We start from the raw sequence: 27,184 nt of genomic DNA, 5'->3' as shown, positions 1-27,184 counted from the left end.
CAGCGGAGCAGAAGTAGTGCGAGGGGAGTGACTAAGTCCCAGGGTCTATATATTCACATGTTTTGTCCGGTGGCTTTACGTGAATGAGAGAAGAAGACGAAGAAGTCCCCACAGCGCAGGATTATTACACGCCATCATGGATTCGATCTTCCGCGCACTTTGCATGACTTATTTTGTCCTGGCGTCGTTCAGCCGTGGGTCAGGTGCGCTGGGTCCGGTGATCAGGTGCGAGCCCTGCGACGAGAACGCGCGTCTGTCCTGCAAGCCTTTGCCCAAGGACTGCGCCGAGAAGGTCCGCGAGCCGGGCTGCGGCTGCTGCCTGACGTGCGCGCTCAGCTTCGGCCAGCCTTGCGGCGTATACACCGGCAGATGCGGCTCCCGGCTCTCCTGCCAGCATCAGCCCGGCGAGACGCGACCGCTGCAGGCTCTGCTGGAGGGACGCGGGATTTGCGCGAACGCCACGACGACGACGACGAGCAAAAGACTCGCGGAGAGACAATCGCCCCCTGTCAATGACCTTCCAGGTAGGCAATAGGTGATGTGTGCACCTGGAATTTGCATGCGTGATCCACACAGTAGACTGCATTGAGGGCTGTGGAACTGCACACAAATGAGCACAGAGTTGTCTTTATGGCTCATAGTGGACCTTTATAAGCTTCTAATTGAGTGTTGGAGGTAGGAGGGTCTTCACAAATATCTTCTAAATATAGTTCATTAGAGGTGCGCGGACCGCTGAATATGATCGAAATAAACACAAACCAGTAAATATGGTGTTGATGTGCACCAGCCATTACGTATGATCGAAATATAGTGCAGCACCGACCATTAAAGGCGAGCTAAATACAGCACAGTACATTCCATGTGCACAGACCAATCAATACACATGATCTAAATGTAGTCCATTAGAGGCGCAGGGGAGAATCAATATGATTTAAAAGTAGTCCATTAATGGTGCAAGGAAGAATAAATATGATCTGGTACTTTATACAAACCGTCCAATATGGTCTAGAACTGTGTTTTTCAACCACTGTGCCGCGGCTGGTGTGTCGTGGGAGATTATCTAATTTCACCTATATGGGTAATTGAAGTTTGCAAATTATGTGTTGTTGTTGAATGTCGGTGCTGTCTAAAAATCGGCAGAGTAACCGTGTAATACTCTTCCATATCAGTAGGTGGCAGCAGGTAGCTAATTGTTTTGTAGATGTCGTAAACAGCGGGAGGCAGTGTGCAGGTAAAAAGGTGTCTAATGCTTAAACCAAAAATAAACAAAAGGTGAGTGCCCCTAATAAAAGGCTTTGAAGCTATGCAGAACGGAACTAAAACTGAACTGGCTACAAAGTGAACTAAAACAGAATGCTGGACGACAGCAAAGACTTACTGTGGAGCAGAGATGGCGTTCACAAAGTACATCCGAACATGACATGGCAATCAACAATGTCCCCACAAAGAAGGATTAAAATCTATTGAAATATTCTTGATTGCTAAAACAAAGTATATGTGGGAAATATCGCTCAAAGGAAGACATGAAACTGCTACAGGAAAATACCAAAAAAAAGAGAAAAAGCCACCAAAATAGGAGCACAAGACATGATCTAAAACACTACACAAATGAAAATAATAAAAAAAAGTCCAAATAAATCACGGTTATGACAGGTGGTGACAGTACACCTACTTTGAGACAAGAGCTATAGTCATGCATGCTTGGTTATGATTTAAAGTCATATCCAAAAAATTGCAACTTTTTACTGTCAACTGAGTTTCATTTTTTAGTGATTTCTGCTGGTGGTGTGCCTCCGCATTTTTTCAACACCCAAAATGTGCCTTGGCTCAAAAAAGGTTGAAAAACACTGGTCTAGAACAGGGGTATCAAACGTAATGCCCGTGGGCCGAGTTTTCTAAGTATAAAAAAGAGCCGAAATTTTTGAATGAAAGAAAGTGCTGTTCCAAATGTGTCCACTAGATGTCGCAATAGCAATTTTTTGTATCTTTGTAGATGATGCTAAATATGTAAAACAAATAAAATAAACCACATGTTAGTGTGCCAGTCGAAGAAAATTAGCAACTTACATAAATAACAATGCATTAAGTTAAAGTTAAAGCACCAATGATTGTCACACACACACTAGATGTGGCAAAATTATTCTCTGCATTTGACCCATCATTTTGATTTTGATATTATTCTTCGTATCTTGATAGATTGAAAATGAACACCAATGAGTTAAAGTACCCATTATTGTCTCACACACACACTAGGTGTGGAAAAATTATTCTTTGCATTTGACCCATCACCCTTGATCACCCTCTGGGAGGTGAGGGGAGCAGTGGGCAGCAGCGGTGGCCGCGCCCGGGAAGCATTTTCGGGGATTTAACCCCCAATACCAACCCTTGATGCTAAGTGCCAAGCAGGGAGGTAATGGGTCCCATTTATATAGTCTTGACTGATGAACATTAGCACATCCTTTATTCAGAAAGTATAAATAACAACAGATAGAAGAATACTATTAACCACAACATGTAAGTGTAAAAAAAAAAACCCAAAAACATTATGATTTGTACATTTTCAGAATGTGCTTGTTGTATTTTTTAAAAAAAAGAAAACAATCTGAAGTTGTCTTTATTTTTAAGTTATCGTGCCATGACTTTACCAGTCTGGCCCACTTGGGAGTAGATTTTTCTCCATGTGGCCCCCGATCTAAAATGAGTTTGACACCCCTGGTCTAGAATTTCAGAGACCAAGTTGCACAAATCAATACATGTGACCAAAATATAGCACATTAAAGGTGCACAGACCATTACATATGATCTAGAAAAGGCACAGACCACAAACTATCAATCAATCAATATGATCTAAATGTAGTCCATTAGAGGCGCAAGGAGGAATCAATGTGATCTAAATCTGGTAGGTTATACAGACCTTTCAATATGTCTAGAACAGGGGTCGGGAACTTTTTTGGCTGAGAGTGCCATGAAAGCCAAATATTTTAAAATGTATTTCTGTAGAGCCATATAATATTTTTTTTAACACTGAATACAACTAAATGCGTGCATTTTTAAATAAGACCAACATTTGTAGAGAATAATAAGTCTATTATTCTTTTTAATAACATTGTTATTCTGAAGCTAACCAATAATAGATCAAATACTTTTACCTTTAATGCCACTTCTTTAACAGGTGCGGTAGGAAACGGTTGGATGGATTAAAATGCATGAGAATGTTTTATAATTTGAACGTTATTTTTGACACTGATTACCTGTGGAATTATTTCATTTTCCCAGCTGGGATTTATCCGAGAGCCAGATGCATTCATCAAAAGAGCCATATTTGGCTCCAGAGCCATAGGTTCCCTACTCCTGGTCTAGAATTTCAGATACTGAGTATACCCCATTAGAGTTGCACAGATCAATACATGTGACCTAAATTTAGCACATTAGAGGTGCACAGACCATTACATAAGATCTAGAAAGGCACAGACCATAGACTGTGATCTGATTGCAGTACAGTACAGATGCACAGTTCGGTGTACAGGCCATTTATTATGGTCTAAATGCCCTGATATTAAAGTTACACATGTCATTAGGGACACAAGACAATTCAATATTGTTGAAATACAGTAAATTAGAGGTGCAAAGATCAATAAATATGATCCAAATGTTGTACATTAAAGGTGCACAGATCATTAAATGTGGTCTACAGGTGTCCAGAACCCTGAAAATGGTCTAAATGTAGTACATTACAGGCGCACAGATCAATACATGTGGAGAAAAGGTGTATGGATCATTCTATATGGTTTTAATAGAGAACATCAAAGGTACACACATTAATAGATATGATCTAACTGTAGTACATCAGAGGTGAACAGACCACAATGTATGATTAGAGAGGCACATACCATTAACATTGTTGAAATCCAGCACGTTGGAAGTGCAAGGATCAATAAATATGATCTAAAAGTAGTGCATTGGAGGAGTGCGGACCTTTAAATATGGTCTAGAGCAGGGGTAGAGAACCTATGGCTCTAGAGCCAGATGTGGCTCTTTTGATGACTGCACCTGGCTCGCAGATAAATCAAGAATTCGCATTAATGGTAAGAAGTATTTTATTTACTGTTGGTTAGCTTAAGAATAACAATGTTATTAAAAAGAATAAGAGACTTATTATACTCTAAAAATGTTGGTCTTACTTAAAAATGCCCGCCTTTAGTTGTATTCAGTCTTAAAAAAAATATTATATGGCTCTCACGGAAATACTTTTTAAAATATTTGGCTTTCATGGCACTCTCAGCCAAAGAGGTTGTCGACCCCTGGTCTAAAGGTAAACAGACCTTTGAATATGGTGTAAGTGTAGTACATTTCAGGTGCACAGATCAACTTATATGATCAGTAAAGGTGGGCGGCGTAGCTCAGATGGAACGAATCCAGCTTCCACCATCCTATTCACTGCTGTTGTGTCTTTGAGCATGACACTGGTGTATAAACATGAAGGAATGTCTGTTGGTGGTCGGAGAGGCCGTAGGCACAAATTGCTGGCCACGTTTCTGTCAGTCTACCCCAGGGTAGCTGTGGCTTCAAATGTAGCTTACCACCACCACGTGTGAATGTGGAGTGAATGAATGAGTTGTCACTGTAAAGTGCTTGGAGTGTCTAGAAATGCGCCATATAAATCTAATCCAACATTGCATTGGAGGGTAAATGTGGTCTAGAGGTGTGCAGACCATTCCATATTGTCTAAATACAGTACACAGACTGTTGAAAACATTCATCCATTTTCTATAATGCTTGTCCTCATTAGGTTTATGCTCCCCAGACTGAGAGGCTGACATGCTAACCACGCGACCACTGTGCAGCCCAGATCATTAAATATGATCTAAATACGGTACATTAGAGGTGCACGGACCATTTAATATAATCTAAATATAGAACTTTTGAGATGCATCTATTCTCCACCCTTTGTATATATTTGTGCATGTCCAGCAAGCATGTTCCTGAAAAAGCCGCACAATGACCAAACCACATGTTCCGGACAGAAATGATTGAGACTGTGGACGAGGAGCGTAACTCCACCGGCTTCCAGAAGACCCACAGACCGGTGGCACCCCTGAGACCTCCACTTCACCCCTTCCTCCATTCCGCCAAGGCCGAAATCCTCCGGCGGGAGCAGCAAAAGAGAACAAGAAGCTTTAAAATGGAGGTTCCGGGACCACTCATGACAGACCAACAGAACTTCTCCCTGGAGATCAAACCGGAGCCTGAGTATGTAAGTACCACGACCAATATTTTCCTTCCTCCGGAGCACACAGTTGGAATGTTTTCCCTTCTCTCTGAGCTTTTGGTGTTTTTCTCTTCCTGCGGGTGATGAAATGCTTTGGGGGGAACCGTTGCTGACGGTTGGCAGACCTTGCGACCAATAGAATGGCACGGCGGCAACGAGCAGGGACCGTGGCCCTGCGGTTGACCTGGGTCAGGCGGTTGTTTGGCCACAAGGCGTCCGCGTGCCGGCTGCAGCAAGAGCCAACGGATGATGGATTGGTTGGTGTGAGTGGCTGTTGGGAAGCCCTGCTACTATTTTCATCCCTTCTTTGGCCACTACTACTGCCGGGCTTTGGCTGCATGGACGCTTTGATTAGCGAGCGGAGTGCTTGGACTTTAAGACAAGCCTTTTTGGCTCAGCCTTTAAGCTTCCCCCAATCCCACATGCAACCAATCATCCATCAATGTCCTATTCCGCTAATCCTGCGGGGAGCTCGAGCCTATCCCAGCTGACTTCAGGCGCAAGGTGGACTACACCCTGAAATGGTCATAAGTCAATCACAGGGCAAGTAATGTCAAATGGTGCAAGTGATACAATCGGAATGTCTACAAAGGTGGATGAAGCTCAGCTGTCTGCCCCGTCAATGTGAACCTTACGGTACTCAAATAACCTAATCCATGATGTATGCACGTGTATGTCTGCCCAAAACAACCCTGATAATGTAGTGCTCACATTTAAAAAACATTCGCTTCAAATCAAAACTACAGAGAAAGCCCAGACCATTTCATATGGTCTAACTTGGGGGTCGCCAACTCAAAATATTGAGTCATGTTGGACCAAATTTACAAATTAAAAGCCTTGTTTAAGTGTTATAACGAAGGCAACTTAAGCGTCTATATCAGCTTTAATAGCCTACTATCAAAATGTTTACTGTATGTGTCGCAGGTATGACACTAATCTTCGTTGACAGAAATTTTGCAATCTAATATTTATTTTACACATTATTACAAAATTGGGAAACATTAGTAAAACGGAGGCTTCTCAGAGGGTGAGATAACTCCTGGAAAATACTGGCTTAGAATGGGCAAAGGTGTAGATGTGTCGGTCCAAGTTAAAGGAAACTGCAATCTGTTTTCTTCTAATGAACTTTTTAAATTATTTGCAAGCTGGGTACAGTTTGCTGTGGTCTGGAACAACTTGGCAAACAAACAACTATCAGAAATTCAGACAATATTACATAAAGATAATGTGTCATGAGACATGAAAATATACATAAAATATACAGAGACAATGCTGAAAGTAAAGGAAATTAAATCGACTTAAATTTACCTACAAACAAGGCATGATGATGCAATATGTACATTCGGCAAGCCTAAATAGCATGTTAGCATTGATTAACTTGCAGTAATGCAGTGACCAAATATGCCTGATTACCACTCCACACAAGTCAATAATATAACAAAGCTCATGTTTGTTTATTCACACACAACATAAAATGTTTGGTGGACTAAATGAGACAAAGAAGGACTGGCATAAAACACGTCTTTCTATAGGCAGTGTCGGAGAACGTTTTACATGTAAACAAACTCGCCGAATTTAGTAAGACAAAATGGCGCTTGCCAAATACCCGGATCAGTGAAGCATGTTTAATATAAACAGTGGGAACACTTAGGAAGGTTTGCGTCATGTTTGTCCTGCTACAGAAACCATATCAAAACTAAAAATATACTTTTTCCCCCTCATCTTTTTTCCATTTTTATAAATTTTTGAAAAGGCTCCTAGGAGCCAATAGGGCGGCTCTAGAGAGCCTCATGCGGGTTGCTGACCCGCATGAGTCGACAAGGCTCATGCGGGTCAATAAGGCCCTTTTGATAGCCTTCCGCAAGCTTCTGGTTGAATTTTTGACCAATTTTCTTGACAAAATTGGTGCAGTTCAGCTAAATTTGTTGGTTTTCAGACATGGATTTATTTCCTCAGCATTGTCCACATGTTCTCAATGGGGTTTAAGTCAGGACTTTGGGGAGGCCATTCTAAAACCTTAATTCTAGCCTGATTTAGCCATTCCTTTACCACTTTTGACGTGTGCTTGGGGTAATGGTCCTGTTGAAACACCCAACTGCGCCCAAGACCTAACCTCCAGGCTGATGATTTTAGGTTGTCCTGAAGAATTTGGAGGTAATCTTCCTTTTTCCTTGTCTCATTTACTCTCTGTAAAGCACCATTAGCAGAAAAACAGGCCCAGAATGTAATACTACTACTACCATGCTTGACGGTAGGGGTGGTGTTCCTGGGATATTGCTGGGTATTGTGACCAAATAGCTCAATTTTTGTTTCATTTGACCACAAAACTTTCCTCCAGAAGGTCTTATCTTCTTATCTTTATCTAACTCTAGTAAAGGAGAAGTGTCAAACTTGTTTTCATTGAGGGCCACATCACAGTTATGGCTGCCATCAAAGAGCCGCTTGTAACGGTGCATAATAATTTATGAGTATAAATAAATAAATGATATTATTATACATTTACCTATCCATTTGATTAATATTTTATTTTTTTTACATACACTAAAAAAAACAACTTTTCAGTTTTTTGCAGTAACAAAAAAACTGGCAGCTCAGTTGCCACAATTTCGCCGTATAATTTCCGATGGTTTGATGAAATGAAGATGAAAAATCGGTACTATTTTTTTTTTTTACAGTAAAATTCTGGCAACTGAGCTGCCAGTTTTTGACCATAAAATATATTGTCAGTTTTACAAAAAACTTGTTTTGAAATCATAATTCAGATATTTATTGTTATCATATTTATTTTTATTAAAAAAACGGTTGAAACGTATGCTACAGTATTATATTTGTTGCATTATTAGATAATAGTTTAAAAGATATGCAAGATAAGTCAAAATAGAACAAATACATTTAGTAAAAAAAAGATAACTTTATTGATGCATAGTATTTTAAGGCTTTTGCAAGCCAGATCTGGCCCCCGGGCCTTGAGTTTCACACCTGTGTTGTAGCACGTTAGGTGTACAGACTACTAAATATGGCCTAAAAAAATGTGATCTCAATATAGTATATTAGGCGCAAACACCATTAAATATTGTCTAAAGTTGGACAGACCATTAGATATGATGTAAGTATAGTCCATTAGAGGTTTGCAGAACATTAAATATGGTCACTCCTCTCTGAGCTGCAACCTTATCGTGGTAGAGGAGTTTGCTTGTCCCAATGATCCTAGGAGCTATGTTGTCCGGGGGCATAAAGCCCCCTGGTAGGGTCTCCCAAGGCAAACAGGTTCTAGGTGAGGGATCAGACAAAGAGCAGCTCGAAGACCTTTATGAAGATGAAAAATCATGGACCCAGATTTCCCTCGCCCGGACGCGGGACACCGGGGCCCCCCTCTGGAGCCAGGCCCGGAGGTGGGACACGATGGCGAGCGCCTGGTGGCCGGGCCTGTTCCCATGGTGCCCGGCCGGGCACAGCCCGAAGAGGCAACGTGGGTCACCCCTCCAATGGGCTCACCACCCATAGCAGGGGCCATAGAGGTCGGGTGCATTGTGAGCTGGGCGGCAGCCGAAGGCAGGGCACTTGGCGGTCCGATCCTCGGCTACAGAAGCTAGCTCTTGGGACGTGGAACGTCACGTCACTGGGGGGGGAAAGAGCCTGAGCTAGTGCGCGAAGTCGAGAAATTCCGGCTGGATATAGTCGGACTCACTTCGACGCACAGCAAGGGCTCTGGAACCACTTCTCTCGAGAGGGATTGGACCCTCTTCCACTCTGGCGTTGCCGGCAGTGAGAGGCGACGGGCTGGGGTGGCAATTCTTGTTTCCCCCCGGCGCAAAGCCTGTACGTTGGAGTTCAACCCGGTGGACGAAAGGGTAGCCTCCCTCCGCCTTCGGGTGGGGGGACGGGTCCTGACTGTTGTTTGTGCTTATGCACCAAACAGCAGTTCAGAGTACCCACCCTTTTTGGGAACACTCGAGGGAGTACTGGAAAGTGCTCCCCCGGGTGATTCCCTTGTCCTACTGGGAGACTTCAACGCTCACGTTGGCAACGACAGTGAAACCTGGAGAGGCGTGATTGGGAAGAATGGCCGCCCGGATCTGAACCCGAGTGGTGTTTTGTTATTGGACTTTTGTGCTCGTCACAGTTTGTCGATAACAAACACCATGTTCAAACATAAGGGTGTCCATATGTGCACTGGGCACCAGGACACCCTAGGCCGCAGTTCCATGATCGACTTTGTAGTTGTGTCATCGGATTTGCGGCCTCATGTTTTGGACACTCGGGTGAAGAGAGGGGCGGAGCTTTCTACCGATCACCACCTGGTGGTGAGTGGGCTGCGATGGTGGGGGAGGATGCCGGACAGACCTGGGAGGCCCAAACGCATTGTGAGGGTCTGCTGGGAACGTCTGGCAGAGTCTCCTGTCAGACAAAGTTTCAATTCCCACCTCCGGAAGAACTTTGAACATGTCACGAGGGAGGTGCTGGACATTGAGTCCGAGTGGACCATGTTCCGCACCTCTATTGTCGAGGCGGCAGATCGGAGCTGTGGCCGCAAGGTAGTTGGTGCCTGTCGGGGCGGCAATCCTAAAACCCGTTGGTGGACACCAGCGGTGAGGGATGCCGTCAAGCTGAAGAAGGAGTCCTATCGGGTCCTTTTGGCTCATAGGACTCCGGAGGCAGTGGACAGGTACCGACAGGCCAAGCGGTGTGCAGCTTCAGCGGTCGCGGAGGCAAAAACTCGGACATGGGAAGAGTTCGGGGAAGCCATGGAAAACAACTTCCGGACGGCTTCGAAGCGATTCTGGACCACCGTCCGCCGCCTCAGGAAGGGGAAGCAGTGCACTATCAACACCGTGTATGGTGCGGATGGTTTTTCTGCTGACCTCGACTGCGGATGTTGTGGATAGGTGGAAGGAATACTTCGAAGACCTCCTCAATCCCACCAACACGTCTTCCTATGAGGAAGCAGTGCCTGGGGAATCTGTGGTGGACTCTCCTATTTCTGGGGCTGAGGTCGCTGAGGTAGTTAAAAAGCTCCTCGGTGGCAAGGCCCCAGGGGTGGACGAGATCCGCCCGGAGTTCCTTAAGGCTCTGGATGCTGTGGGGCTGTCTTGGTTGACAAGACTTTGCAGCATCGCGTGGACATCGCGGGCGGTACCTCTGGATTGGCAGACCGGGGTGGTGGTTCCTCTCTTTAAGAAGGGGGACCGGAGGGTGTGTTCCAACTATCGTGGGATCACACTCCTCAGCCTTCCCGGTAAGGTTTATTCAGGTGTACTGGAGAGGAGGCTACGTCGGATAGTCGAACCTCGGATTCAGGAGGAACAGTGTGGTTTTCGTCCTGGTCGTGGAACTGTGGACCAGCTCTATACTCTCGGCAGGGTTCTTGAGGGTGCATGGGAGTTTGCCCAACCAGTCTACATGTGCTTTGTGGACTTGGAGAAGGCATTCGACCGTGTCCCTCGGGAAGTCCTGTGGGGAGTGCTCAGAGAGTATGGGGTATCGGACTGTCTTATTGTGGCGGTCCGTTCCCTGTACGATCAGTGCCAGAGCTTGGTTCGCATTGCCGGCAGTAAGTCGAACACATTTCCAGTGAGGGTTGGACTCCGCCAAGGCTGTCCTTTGTCACCGATTCTGTTCATAACTTTTATGGACAGAATTTCTAGGCGCAGTCAAGGCGTTGAGGGGTTCCGGTTTGGTAACCGCAGGATTAGGTCTCTGCTTTTTGCAGATGATGTGGTCCTGATGGCTTCATCTGACCGGGATATTCAGCTCTCGCTGGATCGGTTCGCAGCAGAGTGTGAAGCGACCGGAATGAGAATCAGCACCTCCAAGTCCGAGTCCATGGTTCTCGCCCGGAAAAGGGTGGAGTGCCATCTCCGGGTTGGGGAGGAGACCCTGCCCCAAGTGGAGGACTTCAAGTACCTAGGAGTCTTGTTCACGAGTGAGGGAAGAGTGGATCGTGAGATCGACAGGCGGATCGGTGCGGTGTCTTCAGTAATGCGGACGTTGTACCGATCCGTTGTGGTGAAGAAGGAGCTGAGCCGGAAGGCAAAGCTCTCAATTTACCGGTCGATCTACGTTCCCATCCTCCCCTATGGTCATGAGCTTTGGGTCATGACCGAAAGGATAAGATCACGGGTACAAGCGGCCGAAATGAGTTTCCTCCGCCGTGTGGCGGGGCTCTCCCTTAGAGATAGGGTGAGAAGCTCTGCCATCCGGGAGGGACTCAACGTAAAGCCGCTGCTCCTTCACATCGAGAAGAGCCAGATGAGGTGGTTCGGGCATCTGGTCAGGATGCCACCCGAACGCCTCCCTAGGGAGGTGTTTAGGGCACGTCCAACCGGTAGGAGGCCACGGGGAAGACCCAGGACACGTTGGGAAGACTATGTCTCCCGGCTGGCCTGGGAACGCCTCGGGATACCCCGGGAAGAGCTAGACGAAGTGGCTGGGGAGAGGGAAGTCTGGGTTTCCCTGCTTAGGCTGTTGCCCCCGCGACCCGACCTCGGATAAGCGGAAGATGATGGATGGATGGATGGATAAATATGGTCAAAATATAGTACACTGAGTGCAGAGACCATTAAATATGGTCTAGACTAGTGGTTCTCAACCTTTTTTCAGTGATGTACCCCCTGTGAACATTTTTTTAATTCAAGTACCCCCTAATCAGAGCACAGCATTTTTGGTTGAAAAAAAGAGATAAAGAAGTAAAATACAGCACTATGTCATCAGTTTCTGATTTATTAAATTGTATAACAGTACAAAATATTGCTCATTTGTAGTGGTCTTTCTTGAAATATTTGGAAAAAAATATATAAAAATAACTAAAAACTTGTTGAAAAAGAAACAAGTGATTCAATTATAAATAAAGATTTCTACACATAGAAGTAATCATCAACTTAAAGTGCCCTCTTTGGAGATTGTAATAGAGATCCATCTGGATTCGTGAACTTAATTCTAAACATTTATTCACAAAAATAGAATTCTTTAACATCAATATTTATGGAACATGTCCACAAAAAATCTAGCTGTCAACATTGAATAATGCATTGTTGCATTTATTTTCACAGTTTATGAAGTTACATTCATATTTTGTTGAAGTATTATTCAATAAATATATTTATAAAGGATTTGTGGTAATTGTTGCCATTTTTATAATATTTAAAAAAATCTCACGTACCCCTTGGCATACCTTCAAGTACCCCCAGGGGTACGCGTACCCCCATTTGAGAACCACTGGTCTAGACTAGTGATTCTCAAACTGTGGCTTCATCTAGTAGTACGCCAAAAAAATCACTTGATTATAGTACAGTGTTCTATTTTTTTATATTAAAACAAAGTGTTACTGCTCAATTTGCATGTAATCTGACTATTCCCAAAACATTAAATTGACCTGTTAAATGAAACCTCTGCCTTGTTTTATTGAAAACATAAACCTACTACGCTACTGTATTTTAATGTTGGTCATTATGGTCACACTTAGAAAGCCAAGTTTTTTCTAAGGTTGTACCTGGTGAAAAAGTTTGAGAACGACTGCTTTAGACATTCACAGACCATTAAATATGGTCTAAATATAGTATAGTTACAAGTGCTCCGACACTTAAACATGTCCTTTAAGTGCACAGACCATTCAATATGGTCATTATATAGTACAAAACACAAAACCAGTGAAGTTGGCACGTTGTGTAAATGGTAAATAAAAACAGAATACAATAATTTGCAAATCATTTTCAACTTATATTCAATTGAATGCACTGCAAAGACAAGATACTTCACAATCAAAATAAGAAACTTTGTTATTTTTTGCAAATATTAGCTCATTTGGAATTTTATGCCTGCAACATGTTTTAAAGAAGCTGGCACAAGTGGCAAAAAAGACTGAGAAAGTTGAAAAATGCTCATCAAACATATTTGGAACATCCCACAGGTGAAGAGGCTAATTGGGAACAGGTGGGTCCCATGATTGGGCAAAAAAGCAGCTTAAATAAAATGCTCAGTCATTCACAAACAAGGATGGGGGAGGGTCACCACTTTGTGAACAAATGCGTGAGCAAATTGTCGAACAGTTTAGTTTCTCAATGAGCTATTGCAAGGAATTTAGGGATTTCACCATCTACAGTCAGTAGTATCATCAAAATAGTTCAGAGAATCTGGAGAAATCCCTGCACGTAACTTTGAATGCCCGTGACCTTTCATTCCTCAGGCGACACTGCATCAAAAACCGACATCAGTGTCTAAAGGATATCACCACATGGGCTCAGGAACACTTAAGGGAACCACTGTCAGTAACTACAATTGGTCGCTACATCTGTAAGTGGAAGGTAAAACTCTACTATGCAAAGCGAAAGCCATTTATCAACAAACGCCACCGGCTTCATTGGGCTTGAGCTCATCCAAGATGGACTGATGCAAAGTGGAAAAGTGTTCTGTGGTCTGACGAGTCCATATTTCAAATTGTTCTTGGAAACTGTGGACGTCGTGTTCTCCGGACCAAAGAGGAAAATAACCATCCGGACTGTTGTAGGCGCAAAGTTGAAAAGCCAGCATCTGTGATGGTATGGGAGTATATTAGCACCCAAGGCATGGGTAACTTACACATCTGTGAAGGCACCATTAATGCTGAAAGATCCATACAGGTTTTGGAGCAACATATGTTGCCATCCAAGCAATGTGTTTTCATGGACACCCCTGCTTATTTCAGCAAGACAATGCCAAGCCACATTCTGAACGTGTTACAACAGTGTGGCTTCATCGTAAAAGAGTGCAGGTACTAGACTGGCCTGCCTGTAGTCCAGACCTGTCTCCTATTGAAAATGTGTGGCGCATTATGAACCCTAAAATACCACAACGGAGACCCCGGACTGTTGAACAACTTGGGCTGTACATCAAGCAAGAATGGGAAAGAATTCAACCTGAAAAGCTTAAAAAACTATTTTCCTCTGTTCCCAAATGTTTACTGAATGTTGTTCAAAGGAAAGGCCATGTAACAGTGGTAAAAAATCCCCTGTGACAACTTTTTTGCAATGTGTTGCTGCCATTAAATTCTAACTGAATGATAATTTGCAAAATAAATACTAAGTTTCTCAGTTCGAAAATGAAGTATTTTGTCTTTGCAGTCTATTCAACTTGTCATGATTTGAACAGGACTCTGCACACAGATGCAGTAGTTTGAAAACAAATATATATTTCAAACAAAGGGTCCAAAAAGGGAGAAACTAAACAGGTTATCAAAAGCAGAGCTTACCTAACCTCTAAACTAACAAAATCTCATTGAACTCAAAACGCTCCAGCTGCAGAGGGAAAAGGGGTGCGAATATAACAATATGAAAAATATAACAAAAGGTGGTCCAAGGGAGGCAATGCTAAACAACTAATCTTACCTGACAAAAAGGGTACAAAAAAACATGGCAATGGCTGTGGACATGGATCGCTGGATGTTTGCACATCAGGTACGAAAGTCAAATCTGGGAGCTGTAGTTCTGACGCAAAATGAGCAGAAACAGAGTTGATATTCGTGGTGGTTCTTGCTGGAGCACTAACCCTCATACACTTCCCCACGCAGTTCCTTTCCCAGCCCTTGATTTTGCCTATGGGCCAGTCTATGTGGGGGTTGTGGTAAACGAGCCATGGATGTCCCAGTACCAGGGTGCATGCTGGTGAGTAAAACCAAAAAAAGTTCAATAGTTCGTGGTGGTTATCAATGTCTATGGCTACGGGTTCTGTGATATGGGTGATCGTGATTAAAGCGCTACCATTAAGAGCGCTAGCCTTAAGGGGTGGTGTGAAGACCCTTATTTTTACTCCCAATTTCTTGGCTAAACCCCAGTCCATCAAGCTATCATCGGCCCCAGAGTCAATTAAAACATCTAATACTATACTAATTGACTCATTGGTTACCTTAATTGGTGTCGAGGCACGCGAGGTAGCACTTGAGGCCGGATTTGGATCCCTCACCTGGGTTGGCTTGGAAAGGCAGGCGACCACGAGATGCCCCACCTCCCCGCAATAGAAACATCGCCCCTCCTTGAAGCGACGCTGGCGCTCTGCCAGAGGTAGTCGTGCCCGGCCCAACTGCATGGGATTGTCTCTGCTCTCAGGCAGGGGATGGGGAAGCCGTACTGTTGGTTGAGTACCTGGAGCATAACTAGCAATGAGGGAAAACTGCGACTGGTGATCTTGATCCGGACGTCTTCCTTGGAGAAACTTGAACTCCCGTAGTCGTTGGTCTGTCCGGATGGCGAGGGCGATGAGGTCGTCCAGGTTTGCAGGTAGGTCTATGGGTGGGAGTCGATCCAGAACAGGGCCGGCCAGTCCCTTGACGAAGACGTCGTGGAGTGCTGTAGAGTTCCATCCGCTCTCTGCAGCCAGGGTTCGAAAACGAATTGCGTAATCTGAAGCTGATTCTCTCTCCTGACGAATCCTGCTGAGCTCTCTCGCTCGGAAGAGACAGGGTCAAAAGTCTTTTGGAGAGTCTCTGTGAAGTCTCTGAGTGAGCTGCATATGTGAGAGCCCCTGGACCACTCGGCCAGGGCCCACTTCCTTGCTCTCCCAGCCAGATAGGAGATAATGAACGACACTTAAGCACAATCGGTGCGTGGGGCTAAAATTCAAAATGCATCTCGCAGTCTATGATGAATTCTTTACATTGTCTGGGTTCGCCTGCAAAGCGTTCAGGAGGGGCCAATCGGACTCCCACTCCACTATGAATGGTGGGGGGTACCTGAATGATAGTGGCTTGCTGCGGCTCGGGCACAGGGGGTGCGGGACCGGGCCTGGTCATTTGAGTGAGCAGAAGTTGCACCTGTTCTGCAAGGTGGCCCAGACTCTGAGCCAGAGGTTTCCGTGCCGTCAGCCCATGCCCTGGTGCGCAGATGCCGTCGCATCTGGCTCGCGGCCCGAAAAGTGCTCGCTCGCCAAGGAGATTGGGCCAACAAAGCAGTCAACCGAAAGCGCCGTCCATCCCCTGATTACCGGCCAGGAAAGAGAGTATGGCTATCCGCCAAAGACCTGCACCTCAAGGTCCCCTCCAAGAAATTGGCGCCAAGATTTGTGGGCCCCTTCCCAATCGCCAAGGTCATCGGCCCTGCAGCAGTACGCCTACGTCTACCTAGGTCGCTCTGTGCCCATCCTACCTTCCACGTCAGCCAAGTCAAGCCAGCCAAAGAGAACCTTATGGTCCCAGCCACCGCCACCACCCCCCCAACTCCACCCACGTCACGCGACTACTTCCCAGAAATGGAAAAAAAAACGGTTGTCAATCAAACCAGTATGGTTACTGTGCAGCAAGCAGTGCTCTCCACAACTATCTGAGTACGCAAAGAGCCTAGATCTTCCTGCAAAAAGCAGATACGAGAAAAAAAATCTAATTACTCGATGGAATAGATCATTACACTTCATCCAAAAAAAAAACATATTTGTCGAGTGATATTTAGGATCATTTGTCGGTGGAGTTTCCCCATACATATTGAACTACTTTGTGCTGCAGGCGTCCTTCTACACGACAAAACAGACGGAAACTTGAAAAAGGATGGAGGTCTACAACTTCTTTCTGTGGGGCTAAGTCAAGAAAGTTGGTATCAGGACTCTCCCGGATAAATATGCATAGTTTTTTTTCGGGTGAGGTTGCATTTCATGATTCAACTACGCGTCTTGCGAGGACGCGTTCATGTAAACAAACTACCACAACGAGCACATCCATTGAACAAACCAACAATTGCTGGATCTTCACCATATTTGATTTTAGTCCCGTTGTCACATGTACTCCGACACATTTGTGTAGACCACAGGTGTCAAACTCAAGGCCCGTGGGCCAGATCTGGCCCTAAGTAAAGTCTTAATGTCATTAAAACAGTTAGCTCCATCTTTTGACACTTCTTCCACTCCCGTCCTTGCACGCTACACCGCTACAACAAAGATGACGGGGAGAAGACGCTATCGAAGGTGAGACACCTAGGTAAGACCTCCAACAAAAAGGCGCATCATAAAACGACTGTCAGAAAGCGACTTGAAGATGATCTGTAAAAAAATCTATGCAACATTTTGACCAAAGAACCACCACTATATGTTATGTAGACCACAAAAAAGTGTTTTTCATTCGACTCCTTTAATGCGCCCTATAATCCGGTGCACCTTATATATGAAAAAAAGATCGAAACTAGACCATTCATCGACAGTACGCCTTATAATCTGGTGCGCCCTGTAGTCCCGAAAATACGTTACGTTTATCCTTTTCGCGATTCGTACGGTTCGTAAAGCCGAAAAGAAGGCAAGCATAGGGCAATTTTTTTTAAGAACGGCTAAATGGCGCCTAGTACCCATTGAGAACAGGCGCTGGCTTGACTACAGTATTTAACCATCAGGATGTGACGTCATGTGAATCCAAGCAACATGGTTTTGAGGTGACCAGGCAATGAAATATCATCCAAATATGATATATTCTGGTTTACATTACATGGAGGTGTACAAATTTGTTTTGTCACTGCCTAATGTTGACAGCAGTTGTCGACATGGACTGTGGTTGCTTTGCATATTTAGTAAATGTAAACACAGCCATAGCAGCTACGGGTCGCTTGGAAACACCACACATGTATACACAACAAAGATCAGATACAGCCACTTAATCGGCATATCTGTGACAATGTTGAGAGAAGATACAGTAAATGCTTATCTGTTGTGCAGGGTCCCTGTCGGCGAGAGATCGAGAGCATTCTCAGCAGCCTGAAGATTACAGACACCCTCAACCCCCGTGGTTTCCGCATACCAAACTGTGACAAGAAGGGCTTCTATAAGAAAAAACAGGTACAGCACAAAAGTACATTTAGAGAACAGGGTTTCTGCAGGTATCACCAAATCTAATTGAATGCTTTTTAATGCAATTTAAAACATTTTTAATGCCCATGTCCGACTGCAGATGGTTATTATCTATATTTAAAAAGCATACAATTGGCTGCTTGGACAAACTTATAAGCATTTAGCAATAATAATGTAGAATAGTTGAAAGGTTAGCCAAATTAAGCACACATGTAATCCTAAAATGTACTAATAAAGCGAGTAAACCTTTTAAACGCAATAAAAGTACATTTAATTACTGCAATATTTTAACTTTTGTAATTGGAAGGTCACCTAAATATCCTAAATAGGTAAACAAACAATAAAGTAGACTCAATATTTCTTAGAAAATATTCAGTAAATATTGAACATCGTGAATTGCACTTTTCCCCCCCAAATTGGAAATACTGGGTTGGGTGGTTTGTTTTGTTGTCTTTTTTGTTACCAATTGCAATCTAATTATTTTTTTAAATCAATAAATATATTTATAAAGCGATTTTCATACATTAAAGAAATGCAACGCAAAGTTAAAGTACCAATAATTGTCACACACACACTAGGTGTGGTGAAATTTGTCCTCTGCATTTGACCCATCCCCTTGTTCACCCCCTGGGAAGTGAGGGGAGCAGTGGGCAGCAGCGGTGCCACGCCCAGGAATCATTTATGGCGATTTAACCCCCAATTCCAACCTTTGATGCTGAGTGCCAAGCAGGGAGGCAATGGGTCCCATTTTTTTATAGTCTTTGGTATGACTCGGCCGGGGTTTGAACTCACAACCTACCGATCTCAGGGCGGACACTCTAACCACTAGGCCACTGAGTAGGCTTTACAGATCCTTACAAAGTTGAAAAGAATACCCCGATGAATATCCACCCTTATCAGATACGCACGCACGGACACAGATACCAAACACAAACACACATATATGCAACAATATGAATGAGTACAGTGGAGACAGGTGAGTAAACACTATCACAGGAGCCATCTGCAGCAGGTCTCTGACACAAAGCGCCCCCACAGCATGGCCGATAACCCCAGATGGCTCCCTCTGAAGAAGGTTGGAAAGTAAAAATAATAAAACTTGTAAAATAGTAAGAACCATGAGTAGAGATACAGGATAAAATACAAATAAAACATATGAAGATTACAAAAATGAAAAAAAAAAATCAAATAAATAAAAAATATACAAATGAAATTAATAAACAGCAGCTGTAACACCGTTTTTTAAATAGGAATAACGGCACGTTGCCACGTTGTGACATTGCAGGTTTTACGAGCAGAGGAGCATGTTCAGCAGGAGTACTTACAAGCAGACACAGTGTGTAGACAGAAAAGGGAGAACGGATGCATTTTGGCTTAAAAGCTATCAATGAAGGTTAAGTTATAACACTGATACGCCCTCAGGCAGAGGTGCTTTAAAACATGGCTAGCTAGTTAGCGGCTATTGTCAATCCGCAATCAGCAGTGTTTTAGCTACTTCTAAATCACTAATCCTCCCACTAATCATCCCTGCAGGACAAGGAATAGCTAAACATGCTTCACTACACATCATAAGGGGATACAATAGCACACCGGCGTCACAATGTAAACAAATGCCATGGGTGGATCTACACCTGACATCCCCTGAAATGATACCAAGTAGAAGAGTGTATCTAGTCGATACTACTATGATTGCATCAATATTTTTTATTGTCACAAAATATATTCATAAACCCAGGAAATAAGTCCCTGGACACACGAGAACTTAAATTGTGACCAATGTATGATTCTTTAACTAATTGGTAATGGATCGATACCTAAATTTTTGGTATCATCCAAAACTAATGTAAAGTATCAAACAAAAGAAGAATAAGGGATTATTACATTTTAACATAAGTGCAGATAGAACATGTTGAAACGGAAAATAAGCGGATATTCAAGGTAAATGAACAAATAAATTCTCCCATCCGGGAGGAGCTCAAAGTAAAGCCGCTGCTCCTCCACATCGAGAGGAGCCAGATGAGGTGGTTCGGGCATCTGGTCAGGATGCCACCCGAACGCCTCCCTCGGGAGGTGTTTCGGGCACATCCGACCAGTAGGAGGCCACGTGGAAGACCCAGGACACATTGGGAAGACTATCTCTCCCGGCTGGCCTGGGAAGGCCTCGGGATCCCCCGGGAGGAGCTGGACGAAGTGGCCGGGGAGAGGGAAGTCTGGGCTTCCCTGCTTAGGCTGCTGCCCCCGCGAGCCGACTTTGAATAAGCGGGAGAAAATGGATGGATGGATGAACAAGTAGATTAATAATACAATTTTTACAGCTTGTCCTTTATAATATTGACAAAATAATAGAATGATAAATGACAATATATTACTGCATACTTTTGCAGACTAATTAAGAGCCTTTGTTTGTTTACTTACTACTAAAAGACAAGTTGTCTCGTTTGTTCACTATTTCATTTAAGGACAAAATTGTTCTTTGATTGCAATAAGAAACATATGTTTAATGTACAATAAGATTTTTTATTAAAATAAAGCCAATAATGCAATTTTTTGTGGTCCACTTTATTTAGAAAAGTATCAAAAAGTATCAAAATACCCGTATTTTTGGACTATAAGTCGCAGTTTTTTTCATAGTTTGGCCGGGGGTGCGACTTATACTCAGGAGCGACTTATGCGTGAAATTATTAACACATTACCGTAAAATATCAAATAATTTTATTTAGCTCATTCACGTAAGAGACTAGACATAAGATTGCATCAGATTTAGCAAATTAGGAGTGACGGATTGTTTGGTAAACGTATAGCATGTTCTATATGTTATAGTTATTTGAATGACTCCTGCAATAATATGTTACGTTAACATACCAGGCACCTTCTCAGTTGGTTATTTATGCCTCATATAACGTACATTTATTCAGCCTGTTGTTATTTATGCGTCATATAACGTACACTTATTCAGCCTGTTGTTCACTATTCTTTATTTATTTTAAATTGCCTTTCAAATGTCTATTCTTGGTGTTGGATTTTATCAAATACATTTTCCCCCAAAAAGTGTGACTTATACTCCAGTGCGACTTATATATGTTTTTTTCCTTCTTTATTATGCATTTTCGGCATGTGCGACTTATTCTCCGAAAAATACGGTACATTTTGGTACTGGTACAAATATATTGGTATCGAGACAACCCTAATAGAGGTAAAAAAAAAATGTTCATAACTAATAAGATAAAAATCAAAATAATTAATATTAGGTAAAAGCCAAATCAAAAAGGCGGGTCTTAAGCTCACTCTTAAAAACACGGACGTCACTTTTGAGGCTTTTCAATACCATTTAATGCCTTGATTTTTGAAAAATCAATTTTATATCTATTAATGCCACACGGAAACCCTGGAGAAGAAAGCAGTGCATAGAAATGACCAGAAATATTGTAACATGTCCGCTCCTCCTCTTTGTTTTTATCGAACAGCGTCTCAAAACATGTTTGAGTATTCTCACAAGGAAGCGTTGGCGTCTCGCTGAGTGCACGCCGCATGAATAAAGATTGAGAGCGCAGTGAGTCAAACTGCAGCAGCACCAATTATAGACGTGAATCTGCCCTCCTGTAGTCATCGGTAGTTATTAGAGCCTCATCATTGCACCGCCGCACTGAGTGAGGTAGACCCCGAGCCACATTGGCACTGGAGACACCAAACCACAGGGCCCAAACCCTCAGTGGCCCTGCCGACGCCGGGGAACCTTTTCCAGCGAGACAGACGTCAAGGTGGCCGCCGGCACCCGACGTACTCGCCCCATAATTGCTGGACTTTTCAGAAGTGAGGGCCCAGAAATAGAGCGGCAGCCATCTACCCCCTCCTCCTCCTCCTCTCGCGTCCCTCTGTAATAAATGAGCGGCTCTGACGCGTTCATATGGAGGCACTTAAGGCCCCACGTATTGCATAGCCTCCTGCTTAATGGCCGCGTTCTCCTTTGACCCGCAATCATGGCATGAGCAGCCACGCGAACGCCAGCCTCATTGTCTTTGTTTACCTCGAGCGTACGCAGAGGACTGTTCTACAGCCCTCGGGGCGCTTCAAGGAGTGGCTGACTTTTCATGTGGGCCAGCCTGATTTGGACATGTGGAGCCGGGCCACCCCTTAATAGCGTCCACCGGTCTGCAAAACACTTCTTGACGCGATGCATGCGCTACGAACCAGGGATTATACGGGATGCCGATCAGCGCCCTTGGACACGGCGGCTGCACGTTTTACTCCAGCGGAGGTTGACCTTTAGTAAAATTGGCAGTAAAATAACAGCCCTCGGGTTTCTCCACGCAGACTCTGTAAGTCATTTGTAGTACCCATAATTTGGAGCTGTGGGGTATAATCAGCAACAGATGATTCGTGCTGCCACCGGCTCCTGAAAATAGATCTCGGTTCTCAGTTGTTCACGAACGTCCCTAAGCAAATATTTGAGCAGGTTTCTGTTTACCTTTAAGGCCTCTATATGTGTGCGTAACAGGAGGCAGACCATAAAAGTAGCTGAAAATACCAAGGCTGCGTCCACTCGGGCACAATCTGCCCATTAATGCCGCCTAACTATCGCCGTTCTCCTTCATTGACTAAAGTGCTCCCATAATGCTGCACATTCACCTTTCCTGTCCCTCCTCTTCACTCGCAGTGCCGTCCGTCCAAGGGCAGAAAGCGAGGCTTCTGTTGGTGCGTGGACAAATTCGGGCAGCCTCTGCCAGGTTTCGATGGGAGGGAGCGAGGAGTCGCCCGGCATTACCACTCAGAGAGCCAATAGGAGCCTGTAAACAAGATCCGTAAACAACCAGAGACGCTGAGGATATCAGGAGATGGGTCAAGACGGTTCGGCTTGTTGAAAAGACGATGGATTCTTCAAAAACTCTCCTGACAAAGACTCACCTCGAGTAATTGATCTCGAAAGCTGAGAGAGAGAGAGAAAGAGAGATGCACTTCATTATTATTATTATTATAGACATGCATTCTCTCAGTGTAGGCATAACTTTGTTTATGCTTTCAAGGTTTGCTTCCTTAAACACAGAAATACATCATCGTCATCATCATCAGTCAGGTGGGTGTTCCCAAGTTGTGGCTTCAGGACCCGAAAAGGGTCACGGGTGCATTTTTTCTGGGTCATCATGGAAGTAAAAAGACATTTATTCATCCATTTCTCAACAAAGACATTAATGTTTGTAAGAATTTCATGTCTCGTGTGTGTTTTATTATGTTAGATTTAACGGGCCATTAGACCAAATCAGTTCTATTGACTTATTACAACTCTTAAAATAAATTACCGTATTTTTTTATATAGTAAGGCGCACTTAAAATCCTTAAATTTTCTCAAAAATTAACAGTGCACCTTATAACCCGGTGCGGAATAATTCTGGTTGTGCTTACCGACCTCGAAGCAATTGTATTTGGTATATGGTGTAATAAGTGTGACCAATAGATGGCAATCACGTAAGAGATACGTGTAGACTGCAATATGACGCCAGTAAACACCAAAACTTTAAATGGTCCACTGAAAATAAAGAACATTATGCACGGCGCTCAAAAATCCCTCAAAATGTTTTAGTAAGACTTTGAAGCAGCACCACTTGATGGATTGTCGGCCCATTACAGCTCCCGTAGTCAGAGATACAAGTATTACTATGGTGTGTGTATAAGTACTGTGAAGTGAAGTGAAGTGAAGTGAATTATATTTATATAGCGCTTTTTTTCTCTAGTGACTCAAAGCGCTTTACATAGTGAAACCCAATATCTAAGTTACATTTAAACCAGTGTGGGTGGCACTGGGAGCAGGTGGGTAAAGTGTCCTGCCGAAGGACACAACGGCAGTGACTAGGATGGCGGAAGTGGGGATCGAACCTGCAACCCTCAAGTTGCTGGCATGGCCACTCTACCAACCGAGCTATACCGCCCTGTCATCGATAAGCTTCTCCTTTTTCACTATCTTCTTGTTGTGGGGCATTCATCCTCTGCTGTTGCGATTTCTAATATAAAGTAGTGTAAAGTTCTTACTGACAGTATATCTGTCAGTAAACTCGCTATGAAAGCATTATTAGAGTTATTAGAGAGTTACGGTCGGACGGATTTTCACGGGACACATTTCCGGCGCTGTTATTGCACTAGTGAGCCACGGATGAGAAGATGCTGGTCTGTTATTGATTGAAGTAAAGTCTGAATGTCATTAAAACAGTTAGCGCCATCTTTCGACACGTCTTCCACTCCCGTCCTTGCACGCTACACCGCTACAACAAAGATGACGGGGAGAAGACAATGTCGCAGGTGAGCCATGTAAATAAGACCGCCCACACAACGGTGCATCCTGAAGCGACTGTCAGAAAGCGACTTGAAGATGATCTGTAAAAAAATTGGACCAAAGAACCACCATCACATGTTATGTAGACCACAAGGAAGTGTTTTACATTTAGAAAAAACTCATAATATGACCCCTTTAAAGCGCCTTATAATACGGTGCACCTTTTGTATAAAAAAAAAAGACCTGAATAGACCCGTTCAATATTGTACCTTTTAATCCGGTGTGCCCTATGGTCCAAAAATAATGGTACTTAAAATGTGTATTAGCCCGTTTCAGACTACCGTGTGTTTTGGAACATAAGGCACACCGGAACAATGAAAGGGTCTTTTTTCATACAAAACACGTGCCAGATTACAAGGCGCATTAAAGGGGTCATATTATGATTATGTTTTCTTCATGGAAAACACTTCCTTGTGGTCTATATAACATGTAATGGTGGTTCCTTGGTCAAAATTTTCAGGATGTGCCGTTTTGTGGGTGGTCTTATTTACATGCTAAGACTACGTCTTCTCATCTTCTGCATCTTTGTTGTAGTTTTTAGCGCTTCCGTTGCGAGTCTACTCATAGATGTACATTACAACTGTATGCTACTTTATATTAGAAATGGCGTCAGCGGAGGATGAATTCCCCACAACAAGAGGATAGAGAAAAAGGAGCAGCCTTTTGACTACGGCGCAAGCTACAATGGCGGATGTGCACAGATTTTCGGGATTTATGCATATTCCAAATACACATCAGCAGGAACCAATAGGTAAGAAATGTTGGGTTTTGCATAATATTGCGAATAATATTTTTTTCCTAATAGGTGTCATTTTCGGGTCCTTAGACACCATATTAATACGCGTATGTTGAAGCACAGTGGGTCTGACTATGGTAGCTATAATGCTACGCATTCCATCAAGCGGTGCAGCTTCATGGTTTACCAAAGTCGTACTAAAACATCTTGACAGATTTTTGAGCTCTGTGTGTACAATGCTGCACTTGCTAGCATCCTTTATCGAACAGGCTTCAACCTGCAGTCCACACATTCTGTATCTCTTATGTGTGGCTGCCTTTTACTGGTCACACTTATTACACCATGTACCAAATAAAATAACTTAGAGGTCATAACCAGAATTAATATGTAGATTAGGTGCACCGAGTTATGAGGCACACAGTGATTTTTAAAGTGCGCCTTAAGGTCCGAACAATACAGTACTTTTGTTCTGATGACAAGTAACAGGACTGAAAATAACACGAGTAAGTTTTTGCAAAAAAATCTGCAAAAAAACATGAATTATAGTCACATGACATTGTGAGTGTTAGCTAAAGTCATCTGATGTGGCGGATGTGCACAGATTTTTGGGACTTATGCAGATCCCAAATACACATCAGCAGGAACCTATAGGTAAAAAATGTTGCTTTTGCATAATATAGCTAACAATATTTTTTTCCTAATAGGTGCCATTTTGAGGTGCTTATACAGACAATATAATACTGCTCGTATGTTGAAGCACAGTATGTCTGACTATGGTAGCTATAATGTTACGCGTTCCTTCAAGCGGTGCGGTTTCGTACTACACCAAAGTGGTACTAAAACATCTTGACAGATTTTTGAGCACTGTGTGTACATTTATCAAACAGGCTTCAACCTGTAGTCCATACATTATGTATCTCTTATGTGTGGCTGCCTTTTACTGGTCACACTTATTACACCATGTACCAAATAAATTTGCTTCGAGGTCGTGACTAAAGGATTTTAAGTGCGCCTTAAGGTCCGAAGAATACAGTACTTTTGTTCCAATGACGAGTAACAGGACTGTAAGTAATAGGAGTACGTTTGTAGGAAAAAAATCGGCAAATCCATGAATTGTAGTCATATGACATTGTGAGTGTTAGCTAAAGTCATTGTTGAAATATTCAATATACTGATAAATAACAAAGTTAACTTACTTTTGTACAATTTCCTGTGGACCGTGTGACTTTTCAGAGGGAGTAGCAGGACTGAAAGTAACGGTTTGTTTTTAATGAGTTAGTTTTTAGCACACAATCAGCAAACTATGAACAATACGTCACAGCACACAAAGCACATTATAGTTCTTCAACCAAAAAATTCTGAAATATAAACACAAGAACATATTTTAAAATCATGCATGAAATATCATTGACATACATATACATTACATACATACAGATAAACCCGCAACCCCAAAGGGAATAAGCAGTAGAAAATGGATGGACATACAGATAAAAATAAGAGTGGACTTACTTTTGCCCTTTCAAATGACGCAACGGCAGACCATGTGACATTTTTCAGAGGGGGTAACAGGACAGAGTGGCCAGTTTGGCCCAGGGACACATTGAAAGTGAATTGTAACCTTAAAAATAAGGAAAAAAAATCCTCAAAAGTAGTTGTGATAAGGAGGGACACAAATATGTGAAAAAAAAGGAAGGATTTAAATTGTTTTTAATTGTAGGAAGCATGGACATGCCCCAGTGTTCCATGTTTTAAATATGCCATTTGAATCAACGTGCTGGACACTTTGTCAAAAAAAAAGAAAAATAGACCGATTTAGTGGAATGGCCCGTAATGTATATACAGTATATGTTTTGACAAATGTGGTAAGCCCTCCTTTAAGGTAAGTTTGTATGTACATTAAAATGCAGGCCTCAAAAGTATTTTGCATAATAAAGGCACTATAAAATGATTTCTATTTTGTAGTTGTATATGTTCACATATTCATGGGGGTTAAAAGTTACATTATCATACACAATGTATGGCTGAACTGTGAAGTAAAAGAGCAAAAGTAGTATTTTTTTTTTAC

General features: G+C 43.1%; 1 protein-coding gene and 1 long non-coding RNA gene across 2 annotated transcripts; one reads left to right on the top strand and one right to left on the bottom strand.

Annotated features, from left to right (window-relative positions):
- On the top strand, positions 1 to 27,067 carry LOC133568378 (insulin-like growth factor-binding protein 3). The gene is made up of 4 exons (XM_061920275.1): positions 1 to 524; positions 5,025 to 5,254; positions 17,927 to 18,046; positions 22,713 to 27,067. The coding sequence occupies exons 1-4, from the start codon at positions 137 to 139 to the stop codon at positions 22,836 to 22,838; spliced, it is 864 nt and encodes a 287-aa protein (XP_061776259.1). The 5' UTR covers positions 1 to 136; the 3' UTR covers positions 22,839 to 27,067.
- On the bottom strand, positions 16,470 to 27,158 carry LOC133568381 (uncharacterized). Its single transcript, XR_009809583.1, has 4 exons — positions 26,313 to 27,158; positions 22,961 to 22,982; positions 22,685 to 22,842; positions 16,470 to 18,030 (listed from the first exon to the last, which is right to left on the bottom strand). It is a non-coding gene; the product is annotated as an uncharacterized LOC133568381 (long non-coding RNA).
- Between the last annotated feature and the right edge of the window lie 26 nt (positions 27,159 to 27,184).

The sequence above is a fragment of the Nerophis ophidion genome, linkage group LG14 (assembly GCF_033978795.1).
Source record: "Nerophis ophidion isolate RoL-2023_Sa linkage group LG14, RoL_Noph_v1.0, whole genome shotgun sequence".
In the NCBI taxonomy this organism is placed as follows: Eukaryota; Metazoa; Chordata; class Actinopteri; order Syngnathiformes; family Syngnathidae; genus Nerophis; species Nerophis ophidion.
The sequence above is the reverse complement of the archived record's forward strand: the minus strand, read 5'-3'. Positions and strand labels throughout refer to the sequence as shown.